General features: G+C 44.5%; 1 protein-coding gene across 2 annotated transcripts in view; it reads right to left on the minus strand.

The window, feature by feature from the left end:
* Positions 1-11128, minus strand: part of Fbxl20 (F-box and leucine rich repeat protein 20) — a 94120-nt gene extending 82992 nt beyond the window's left edge. The window contains exon 1 of one of the 2 annotated variants that reach the window (XM_029569447.1): positions 10768-11128. In XM_029569447.1, coding sequence (XP_029425307.1) covers positions 10768-10815 — 48 coding nt within the window. In that variant the 5' untranslated portion in view covers positions 10816-11128. Of the gene's footprint in view, positions 1-9993; positions 10241-10767 lie in introns of those variants that run through there. The other variant, XM_029569448.1, reaches the window with a different exon arrangement.
* Between the last annotated feature and the right edge of the window lie 1598 nt (positions 11129-12726).

Below are 12726 nucleotides of genomic sequence, written 5' to 3' on the forward strand. Positions count from 1 at the left end.
CCTGAAACTCACTATGTAGACCAGGCTGGCCTTGAACTCACAGAGATCCACCTGCCTCTGCCTCGAGAGTGCTGGGATTAAAGGCGTGCACCACCACGCATGGCTGTTTTATCTTTTGAAACAAGATCTCCCTCTGGAACTTACAAGGTAGCCTAGGATGGACTAGAATATGAGATGATTCTAATGCCTCAGCCTCCAGAGTGTGGGGATTACAGGCTAGAGTAACCACACCCAGCTTCCTTTCCTCTTCTGAACATGAAGATTTGGCAGGAGAAATGACTCAGTGATTAAAAGCACTCGCTGCTCTCACAAAGGCCCTGGGTTTGGTTTTCATGACAGTTCACTACCATTTGTAACTGTGGTTCCAGGGGATCCAATGTCCTCTTCTGGTCTCCATGGGTAACAGATATGGAGGTTGAAGGCAAACACATACATATACATAAATAAAAATTAAATCTTTTTTTTTTTTTTGGTCTTTTTTTTGAGACAGGGCCTCCCAGTAGCCCAAGTTGTCCTGGAACCCACTATGTAGACCAGGCTAGCCTTGAACTCACAGAGATCCGCCTGCCTCTGCCTCCCAAGTGCTGGGACTACAGGCATGGGCCACCACGCCCGGCAAAAATTAAATCTTCAGGGGCTGGAGAGATGGCTCAGTGGTTAAGAGCACTGACTGCTCTTGCAGAGGACCCAAGTTTGATTCCCAGTACCCACATGGCGGCTACGTACCGTCCTTAACTCCAGTTCCAGGGAAATCCAAAGCCGTCTTTTGACCTCCGCATCATTGCATGACATGGGTGCACTCACATACATGCAAGCAATACACTCATACATATAAAATAAAAATAATAAATAAAAAAAATTTTTTTTTTGAGACAGGGTCTCCCTGTAGCCCCAGCTGACCTGGAACTCACTATGTAGACCAGGCTGGCCTCGAACTCACAGAGATCCTCCTGCCTCTGCCTCCTGAGTGCTGGGATTAAAGGCATGCACCACCATGCCCGGCCCATTAATAAATAAAATATTTTTTAAAAATTAAATCTTAATAAAGCCAGGTGTGGGATAACAAGCCTTCGATCCCAGAGCTGAGGATGGTGAATCTCTGTGAAATGGAGGCCAACCTGGTCTCCAGAGTCAGTTTCAGGCCAGTTGAGGCTATTAGGGAGGCCCTGTCTGAAAAAAAAAAAAAAGAAAACCTAAATAAATAAATTAATTAATTAATTAAGGAAGGATCTTTGTTGAACAGGCCAGCCTCAAATCCCTGGGGTCAAATGATTCTCCTACCTAAGCCTCTTCTTCTTATAAATCTGTTTTCTGCTCATCCCCTAGGCTAACACAGGTCTCTGCCAATCCTTAACCTAACATTTGAACAGGTCATTAGCAGGCACTGCAAATCTTTTTTTCTTTTCTTTGCCTCACCCCTTCTAAACAAGGATAAAGAAAAAAGTAAAACTAGCTCTTTCTCAGTCACATCAACTAAGATATAGTGAATTGATAACTTTTATTTTGCCTGTCAACAAAGGGTGTCTGGTGTGTCTAAGAACTGGTACTCTACATTTCAGAACTTGTCCTAATCCAGAAGTCTTACCATTTTGTTTTTCCTTTCCTGATTAATAAAATCCCTCCTTTATAAACATAAAGCACCCAGAATAAACTATACTTATGGCAACTTGTTGTTATCGCAAATTTTAAGTAAAACTAAGAACGTTCTTCAGCCTGCATCCTTTTGTTGATCGTAAAGTCGTATCAACAAGGGCTGGCAAGATGGCTCAGTGGGTAAAAAAGCTTGCTGCAAAGTCTGAGGATCTGAATTCAATCACCAGGATCCACACTGTGAAAGGAGAGTACGGACTCCTCCAAACTGTCTTTTGACCTCCGTACCCATTTGGGCCGCACTTCCCCATAAATGCAATAAAAACAATTTAAGTCACAAAAACAGAGGCTGGAGAGATGTTTCAGTGGTAAGAGTGTACATTGCTCTTGCAGAGGACCAGAATTTGGTTCCCAACACCTATACTAGGTGGCTCAAAACTGCCTGAAACTCCAGCTCCAGGGGGATTCATGGGTACAACTTCCAGGGAGACACACATACATAAGCCTAATTAATAAAAAGAAAAATTTAAAAAGTCATACCAGGGGCTGGAGAGATGGCTCAGTGGTTAAAAGCACTGGCTGTTCTTACAGAGGACCCAGGTTCAGTTCCCAACACTCATATAGTGGCTAACAACCATCTGTAACTCCAGTCCCAGGGGATCCAATGCCCTCTTCTGACCTCCATGGGCACTGCATGACACAGATGCACTTACATATATGCAGGCAATACACTCATACACATAAAATAATAAATAAATATTTTTTAAGAGTCAGTTGGGCATGGTGGCACATTCTTTTAATTTCAGCATTTCAGAGGCAGAGGCAGGCAGATCTCTGAGTTCCAGGCCAGCCTGGTCTACACAGCAAGTTCCAGGTCAGCTGGGGCTACAGGAAGACCCTGTCTCAAAAAGACCAAAAAACAACAACAAAAATCTTAAAGTCACTTCAACAAATACTACAGTATTGTAACTGGTATATTAACTATATTAAATTTAGATAGACATCTGATGCATTATCAAACTTCACATCCATATATAACTGGTATCTTACCATCAGGCAATACCTAAGATCAACTTACTACTTATTTTCCCTGTGCTCTACTTTCCTTTTTAGTTTTAACTAGAAATTCCTGAGACTGAGTACAAATAGAAGAATAAATTGTCAGTATCTGTTTCATATTTAACCAAATCCTTGCCTAGCATGATCTAGTATAATAGGTGATTTTAACCTTAAAAGCAATTTAAAAGACTGAGCAAAAGATTCAATTAACTGCATTTTCACTTGGCTACAACTGTCAGATATGAGGCTTAGCATGGCTTAATGCAGCATCTTAAAATCAAGCTCATAGAGAATTATTAGACAATAAAGAAGTACTTACTAGACAATAGAGGCTACTTATCTATATTGATCGCTTACATGCCTACTAAATAGTTACTTCATTATTTGTTAAAAATAACTACTCAGTAAAGTTAAAGTCATTCTGATCACACAGTTTTGAAAAGTTAATGCAAGTGACTAGGGATATAACTCAATGGAAAGAGCACTTGCTTAGCATATGCAAGGTCCTGAGCTTGATCTTTAGTACCATGGGGCCAGAGGGACAGGATAACCCACATCTTTTTTAAAAATTTTACTTTATATGTATGAGTGTATTGCCTGCATGTGTATGAGTGCACATATGTGATGCAATGCCAGCCGAAGTCAGAAGAGGGGGTTGGATCCCCTGGAACTGGAGTTAGGGACGGTTGTTAGCCACCACAGGGGAAATGAACGAAGTCCTCTGCAAGTTTGGTTTCCAGCACTCATGTGGCTGCTAACAATCATCCTTAACTCCAGTCCCAGGGGATCTGATGATGCCCTCTTCTGGCCTCTTCAGGTATTGCGTGCACAGGTGCACTAGCATATGCAGACAAAATACTCATACACATAAAATAAAAATAAATGTGAGGGCTGGAGAGATGGCTCAGTGGTTAAGAACACTGTTCTTGTAGAAGACCCAGGTTCGAATCCCAGCATCCACATGGCCGCTAACAACTGTCTGTAACTCCAGTTCCAGGGGATCTGACAGTCTTTTCTGTTCTCCACAGGCACTGCATGGCACAAGTGCACTTACCTACACGCAGGCAATACATGCATACAGATAAAATATTAAAAAATAAATAAATTTGAATTGAAAAAAAAGATGAGTCAAGCATAAATTATACCCCACAGTTCAATATCACTAACTATTGTTAGCTGTAACAACATTAAAATCTCTTAGCAAATGGACTCAAATGCATTAAGACAAAATAATGTAAAGATACATAGAGCACCTATATTTGGTCAGTGTAAGGGCATTCTTCTTCCATTGGATTTTCCTGGTGTCTTGGACTATTTTGAGTATCTAAAAATACTCTTCCAAAACCACAGTACTATATTAGTTAGATTACTGAAATTTTCAGTTCAGTTTCCAATCTGTCACAAGTTGGGAAACAGGATTTCAAGGAACAGGAATGGACTCTTTAGCTTATAATAAAAGGCAGCCTGGACTGGTGGCACAAGCTTGTAATTCTAACTTCTGGAGAGGCTGAGCTATAAGGATCAAACATTCAAGGCCTGTTTGTGTGGCCAACCTGGAGAACATACTAAGACCCTGTCTCAAAGTAAAAAAGAGGGATAGGCTGCAGTTTACTAGTTAATAGTACAGCACTTGTCTAGCATGCTTAATGTCCTGGGTTCTATTCCTTGTACTAAGAACAAAAAAATCTAACACCCTCACCAACTTTAAAAAACAGTAAACTTGCCGGGCAAAAGATAAAACAGCAACAACAACAAAAAAAAACCCCAGTAAACTTGCCAGGCATGGTGGCACACACCTTTAATCCCAGCACTTGGGAGGCAGAGGCAGGAGGATCTCTGTGAGTTCAAGGCCAGCCTGGTGTACATAGAGTTCCAGGACAGCTGGGGCTACAGGGAGACCCTACCTCAAAAAGACTGAAAAAAAAAAAAAAAAAAAGACCAAAAAACCCCAAACCAAACCAAACCAAAAAACCCCAGTAAACTGACAAAGGACCTAAAACAATACAAAAGAGTTTGAGGCACTGACTCAAGAAATGGCTCAACAGTTAAGAGCACTGGCTGCACAGAGGACCTGGGTTTTGCTCCAACATGGAGGCTAACAACCATCCATAACTTCAGTTTCAGAGGCTCCAACACTCTCTTCTGGCCACCATAGGCATTGCATCCATGTGCTGCACTTACATACGTGTAGGCAAAACACTCATGAACATAAAATAAAAATAAATAAATCTTAAGAAGAGGACCATGAGTTTGCAGTCAGCCTGGACTACATAGTGAGTTCCAGGTTAACCTGGGCTACAGAGCAAGAACTTATCTCAAAAAGCCCAATTGGGAAACATAAAATGAAACCAAGTTTTAGTGAATGAAAACCTTTCATATACAGATTAACCTAAACAGAACTTAAACATCAAGCATGTTTCGTGACACTTTTGCCCAGTGAAGACTAGCAGAAAGCTGTGGATGCAACTCAGCAGGAGACTGACCAGCATTCAGGGGGTCCTAGGTTCAATCCCTGGTATCAAAGTAAAAAGAAAAAAGGGAGCCGGGCATGGTGGCACACGCCTTTAATCCTAGCACTTGGGGGGCAGAGGCAGGCAGATCTCTGTGAGTTCAAGGCCAGCCTGGTTTATATAATGAGTTCCAGGACAGCTGGAGCTACAGGGAGACCCCGTATCAAAAAGACCAAAAAAAAAAAAAAAAAAAAAAGAGGGAAAAAAGAACAGTCAGATTATTGCTTTCAAAATCAATGTCAATAATGTTTAAAAAAATAATAGTTCTTGTGAGGTGTGCTGGTGTATGCCTTTAATTCCAGTACCCTGGAGATAGAGGCAGAGATCTTTGTGACTTTGAGACCAGCTTCCAAGAATCTAGAGTTGTACAGAGAGACCCTGTCTCAAAAAATTAACAAACAAAAACAAATCCACAAACAACAACAACAACAACAAAGTCAGGCAAGGTAGCTTATGCCTGTAATCCTAGCATTTGGGAGGCTGAGGCAAGAGGATCAGGTCAAGGCTGGCCTCTGCTACACATTAAATTTGAAGCCAGACAAAACTACATGAAACCCTATCTCAAAAACACAAAATCAGGGCCAGAGCGATGACTCAGCAGAGAAAAACCCTTGCCAATCAAGAATTACTACCAGAGCTGATCTCCAGACCCCTCAGAGGAGGTAACTCTGACCTCCACATGTACCCACTTGCCCACATTCTCACACAATGAAACAAGAGACCCCATCTCAAAAAAGATGGCTAGGCAGTTAAGAGCACTAGTTGCTCTTACAGAGGTTCGATACCCAGCACCCACAAGATGGCTACCAACCGTTCTTAACTCCAGTTTCAGGTGAATCCAATGCCCTCTTGTGACTCTGTAGGCATTGCATGACAGGGGTGCACTGACATATATGCAGGCAATACATCACATACATAAAATAAAAATAAAAATTTTTAAAGAAATACCATTTTTGAAAACATGATTATTATGCAGAAAGTTCTTTAACTTTAAAGAATAAATAACCCTGGGGTGTTAATGCTTTGTTTTGGGTTTTGTTGTCATTTTTAATCAAAGTCTTAACAGTAATGTGAGAATGAGCCTGTTTAAACTATTTTTTTGGAAGCTAGGTATATGTTGTCTAGGCTGATTTCCAAGTCATGAGTTCCAAGTGGTCCTCCCACTTCAGTATCCCAAGTAACTGGGACTACAGGTGTGCACCACCTTGAAACCAGGCTTGAACCTAGAAATTTTAACAAAAACACTGGAGTGTTGCAGAAGAAATGATCAAGGACATATGACCTTTTATTTTTAAAAATCAGAGTCACAGAATACTGGAGCAAAAGGTACTTGAATGATTGCTTTTTCTGTTGGTTTGCTTGTTTGAGACACAGTTTTATTATGTAGTCCTGGCTGGGCTGAACTTGATGTGTAGACCAGGCTGTCCCTGAACTTAGAGATTCTTCTGCTTCTGTCTCCCAAGTGCTGGAATTACAGGTGAGTGCCACCATGCCTGTCTATGAATGATTGCTTTTGTTTTGCAGAAAAGAGAAATTTCCAGGCCAGACAAATGAAAAGAAATGACCAAAGTTAGTAGTTTGTGGCAAAAATCAAGATTAACTAATAACCAGGTCTGCACACTAGTATAGTATGTTCTTTCAGTAAGCCGTACTTTAGGATTTTGTTATTTTGAATAAAACGAATTGACAATACAAAGCAAGGCAGCTAAAACATAAAATCAAAACCTAGTATCACATATGTATGCAGTATTATATATTTCTAAGAAAGGCTCTGTTGCCGGGCATGTTGGTGAACGCCTGTAGTCCCAGTACTGGAGAGGCAGAGGCAGGTGGATCTCTGTGAGTTCAAGGCCAGCCTGATCTACATAGCAAGTTCCAGTCCAGCTAGGGCTACAGGGAGACCCTGTCTCAAAATGACAAAATTATGAGACAAAAAAAGAAAAGGAAAAGAGAAAAAAAGAAAGGCTGTGAAGTTTAATGAACACAAAGTACAGAGTATGAACTGAAAAAAAATCTCACCTTGGACACAAGGGCTAGCCTAGCCTAGATATCTAAACGTGTCTGTCATTAATCTGAGTGTTAGGACAATGCTGGTTAACACACTTAAGGACCCAAGTTTGGGACCCAGCACCCACATGAGAGGGGGTTTCTCACAACTGCCTATAACTCCAGTTCCAGAGGGATACTATTTCTCCAGTCTCCACAGGCTCCTGTACTTCCATGCACATACATATATACACACATACATATATCACTTAAAATTAAATAAAACTTTAAAAAAAATATATGGGAATCTTGGTTCCCCACTTTTGAGCTATGCAACTTCAACATCTTAACCACTTGGGCCTCATTTTCCTCAACTGTAAGACAAAATTGTGAGAAACAGAATTGAGATAACCATGTGTGGTAGAGGCTGAGGCAAGAGGAATGCTCCAAGTTTTAGGCTTGCCTGGGCTGCAGTGTGAGATCTTGTCTCAAAAACAAAGTGACAGAGCAAGGAACAACAACTCTAGAGTTCCTGTAATTCTTTATCCAAAAGTCATGTGCTTAGGCTTCTCTAAAGATACTACATATGTGGCTTATGAACAGGTAATCTTGGTTTTAACTTTAAAGCTCTTCTTTGAGAGCAGGATAGGAGACATACGGTTTGGAACAAGGTCTCATTCTGTAGCTTGGCAGGGCCTGAAACTCCCTCTGTAACCCAGACTGGCCTGAAACTTGTAGCAATCCCTTCAGTCTTCCAAGTGCTAGGATTAGTTGTGAGCCACTAGGCCAGGTTTCACTTTAAAACTTCTACATCTCTGGCCCTAAGTGTGAGATTTAAAGCATGTGGCCTCTGATCACAACATCCAAAAGTATATTAAAGAAAACATTCCCATATTGGGCATTGTGGCACATGCCTAGAATCCCAGTACTCAGGAAACAGAAGCAGGAGGATCATGCAAAGCTCAGACCAGCCTGTTCCACATAGCCTGGGCCATATACTGAGATTCTGTCTCATAAAAACAAGGGCTAGGGAATATAGATAGCCCTTGCAAGGCCTATCCCCAACATCAGGAAAACAAAAACACACAAAAGAACACATTAAAACATTCCTTATAAAAAGATTATAATGAATGTACTATGCAAAGATCTAAGTCGCTTATCTTATTGGGAAGGGGGTAGATTTCACTTGTATTAGTCATGACTGCAATTTGAAATTAGCTATCATTTTCTGAACTAAGAAAAACTCTCATTATGAGCAGAACACAGTGGCACACATGGTTAATCTCAGCACTTGGGAGGCAGAGGCAGGTGAATCTCTGTGAGTTCCAAGCCAGCTAGGGCTACATAGTGAGACTCTGTCTCCAAAAAATAAATTTCATTTTAGAAATAAAAAAAAAGCCAGCTCCTTATAAAGCATTCTCTTATTTATTTATTTTTTTTATCTTTTTGAGACAGGGTCTCCCTGTAGCCCCAGCTGTCCTGGAACTCACTATGTAGACCAGGCTGGCCTTGAACTCACAGAGATCCACCTGCCTCTGCCTCCCGAGTGCTGGGATGAAAGGCGTGAGCCACCACACCAGGCCAAACAAAGCCCTATTTTTAAGTAAAATTAGATCATTTTATATTTTCTTCCTATGACTAAGTTATGAATGAAACCAAATTCTAATAGTGCCTTGATTTTCTCCACTCTTCATTTTCAACTTAATATTATAGTTCTGGATTTAACCCCCTCCAACTGTCCTACCTTAATCTTTTTCAAATATTTCAAACATTTTTTTCTCAAACTCATAAAAAATACAGAGTAAAATGAAGATTTATACCTGGGTAATATTTCTTTCATCCCCTGAGCCCATAAACTTTTGTCTCACTTTCATCTTTTAAAAGTAGATGAAGAAAAACACCAAGTATTAGAAATACAATGTGCATGTGTGAGTGAGAGAGAGCGACCAAGTGAGCTGTACACTAGGCCTCGAGTGACCAGGTCAGCCTGATTCTCTGCCAGAAAAGGCCAGGTAACATTTATTCCACTGTGGAAGTTTCTTCTCCTCCCAGCCCATCAATGAATCCTTCTGCACGTTATTATACTATTGCATTTCATCAGTAGTTACAAACTGTTTCCCAAAGGAAACTCCTTTCCCACTCGCCGAACTCTTTAAAACAGCCTTCTGACAGCCTACTGCTCAATCCCAAGACCACAAGCCTCTCTCGCCAGAGGAAAAACTTGAGACAAATCAATAAGAATGAATTTTCTGAAGGTTCTCAGACCTTCGTTCCAAATCTCAAAACACGCAGACATCTAAGGGTTCCCAGAAACAATGAGCCACAAAAGTACATACTAAACGGGAAAGAAGAGGAAGTATCAGAACAATACCCAAACCAAACACAGCACCAAAAACCCATACTCGCCTCCAACATCCTAGTTTGCTACCCCCACTTCTCTAGTTTAAACCAAGGGCTCAAAAACTCTGACAAATGGCCCCTGGCCCATCGATTCCCGCTCTGCAGGTGAAAACGCTTCATCAGGGTAGCACGTTCTGGTCCGCAGGGCCAGGATGCTTTCCTGCCGGGTGGAAGGAGGCTGGCCAAGGGCTGGGTAAAGATTGGGAAGCTGAGTGCTGGGGGCAGGGGGAATTTAGGGTGCCAGGGCTAATCCCCGGCCAGGGCCCGCGGGTGGAACGGGCAGCGGGAGAGCGGCCAGAAGGGCTGCGCGAGGCTCTGGGGTGGCGAGCAAGCTGCCCCGCCGCGGGTGGGTGGCGAGGCCCCACCGGAGAGGCAGCTCGAAGCTGAGCGACTGTTTGCGGGTGGGAGCATTGGCCCTCTTCGCCGCCTGGCCCCCTAGAGCTCACACCTCAAACCTGCTCTTGGTCACTCCGTTCACGTCCCTCCTCATGGGGCCGGCGGGTGCGGCCCGGGCCGGGCGTTGCGGCGTGCGGAGTGCAAAGACAGGCGGCCCCGGGCAGGCCCGGGAGTTCCGGGACCGGGAGGTAGCGGCGGCGCAGCAAGGATGGGACTGCCGGGCGAGGGGGAGAGACCTCTGGACTCCCTCGGGGCCTCCTGCACTTCCCGCGGCGCCCGCGGCCACGACGACTGCTGGTCGCTAGCTCGGTTCTCTCCAAAGCCTCAACTTCAACCCAAAACAAAAACACTCTCCACCTGCCAGCAACGCCGCTCCTCATTGGGCAGAGCCGCCCGGGCCTCCGAACGCCGGGGGAGGGGAGGAGCGGCGGCGGCAACGCGAGCCCACCCCTCCCCCACGGGGCGCAGTCCGGGACAGCGAACCCGCTTGCAGCAGGAGCACGGGGCGACGGGGCATGAAACCCCCGAGACGAGGCGGGGCAGGGAAGTGCCCAAGTGTCTGTGTGTGTGTATGTGTAGACGGCCGCGGGGCGGGGGCGAGTGCGCGCGTGTTCGCGGACCGGCGAAGGAGAGGAACACCGCCCCGGAGTGCCCGTCGACCCTGCCTCCTCCCCGCCCCTCCGAGGACTCCCCGTCACGCAGCGAGCCTCGCAGAACCTGAGCTTTCTGCCTAGTGCCCCCAAGCCCCAGACTTGTCACTTTCCCGGGAGCCTGAGCTAGCACTCACATCTTCCCAGACACCCAGATCCCTTTCCCTCTCACTCACAGTCGCCTTGAACCCAAAGTGCAGCAGGCGGTCCCTGCTCGGAGCCATTTTCCTCCTCTTTCTAGACAGTCTCTAGGTTGGGGCAGTGCTGTTGCTGTCGCCGCCGTCGTAGGTGCTGTCGCCGCCTCTCCCGTCACGGTGAATTGCATTACAGGGTGCTGCAGGGAGGCCTGGGGGGCCGCTGCGGGGCGGATGTCTCGCAGTGCATGGCTCGAGGAGGCAGGGGCTGACTGCGCTAGGAGGCAGGCCGAGCGCCCAGCTCTGCTCCGGGGATCGCAGCCAGGCCACCCCCTCGAGCTTTAGGGTCAGGGGGTGCTGTGCGGGAGCCAAGCGACCATTCTTTCGGTTGGGGGAGGGGCGCGCGTCGGTGGGGTGGGGGCGGACGAGGCGGTAGGGCCTTTGGCTTCCCCGCCCCTCCGGCACCGGTAGCGCCCAATGGGCTGTAGCGGCTGCCCACCCTCCAATCAGAGGGCTGGTTGGTGAGAGCCTGCGCCTGACGCCACTTCGGCGGGAGAAACAAGCGTGTAAGAGCAAGTAGGCGGGGGCGTATGCCCATACGAAACTATGACTTTCATTGGATTAAGGCTCCTAGTATAAAAACTGGTCTGTGTTATTACATTATTTATGTTACCTCCGGCCTTCAAGATTCTTATATTTATGACGGATTTTCCATGAATTATGGAACAATTAAGAGTGACGTTACCCCTTCAAAGAGAAAATTACAGAATGTGCCAAACATGAAGGCATTATTAACTATACTGTCATCCTGGCTGAAGCAGAGCACTACTTCAAACTGTATACTCACGAAGCAGTATGTATAGTTTGTCCTCCCACCCTTTTTAAAATTAGTAGTTTTAAGCCGGGTGTGGTGGCGCACGCCTGTGGTCCCAGCATTTGGGAGGCAGAGGCAGGCGGAACCCAATGCCAGTCATGTCTACATTGAGTTCCAGGCCAACTGGGGCTAGAGGGAAATCCTGTTTCAAAAAAACACCCACGCCCCAAAAAGTAGTTTTAGTGACTTATGAATCCGATTAAGAAATTAACATTTAAAAGCAGTATTACAGGCTACAGACTTTTTAGGTCGCTTATTACCCTTAAAGCACTTTCAGTAACCTTTTTTGTATTTCTATGGCGAGCTTCCAAAGCAAATAACTAGCTGAATCCTATGTTTACACGTTACATTCTCTTTGAGCCCCAGAATTTTTTATTTTGGTCTTTTTGAGACAGGGTCTCCCTGTAGCCCGAACTGACCTGGAACTCGGTATGTAGACCATGCTGGCCTCCTGAACGCAAGAGATCCACCTGCTTCCGCCTCCGAAGTGCTGGAATCAAAAGTGTGCCCCATCATGCCTGGCTAATGTTTTTAACTTCACTTCAGCCAGCAAATAACACAGTAGTTAAGTTTGGTGACATCTAAAAGCTTTTTTCTCCCAGAAAAAACTATTGATGAATTTGGTGGTTGCTGCAAAGTCAGGAAAGCTGGCACTCAGGGACAAATCAAATATGAGGAAAAAAAAAAAAAAAAACCAACAAAAAACATGTCTCATAGGTCTACCAATTATCCATTCCTTTGGACCATTTACAGTAGTACTCACAGAAGCCATTGGGTTGAATTTCTTAAAGGCTTAACAAATGAAAATTATTCAAATTTTTATGAAGCCATACAAGACTCATACTTTAATCTCAGCAATCAGGCTGAAGTAAGATTGCCTTGAGTTCAAGACCATACTGGACTACATAGTAAGTTCCAGGCCAGCCTGGGCTAGCTAAGAGTGGGATGATGTCTCAGACAAACCATAAAACAAAACAACCAAAACCTATAACCCCAGCACTTGGGAGGTAGAAGCAGGAGAATCAAGAGTTCAAAGGCAGCCTCAGTTATACAAGTTCAGGGCCAGTCTGGGCTACATGAGAACTTGTCTCAAAAACACAAAACAAACTACACAGAGACATATTACT

This window comes from Nannospalax galili, unplaced genomic scaffold (assembly GCF_000622305.1).
Source record: "Nannospalax galili isolate Female #2095 unplaced genomic scaffold, S.galili_v1.0 scaffold1382, whole genome shotgun sequence".
Classification (NCBI taxonomy): domain Eukaryota; kingdom Metazoa; phylum Chordata; class Mammalia; order Rodentia; family Spalacidae; genus Nannospalax; species Nannospalax galili.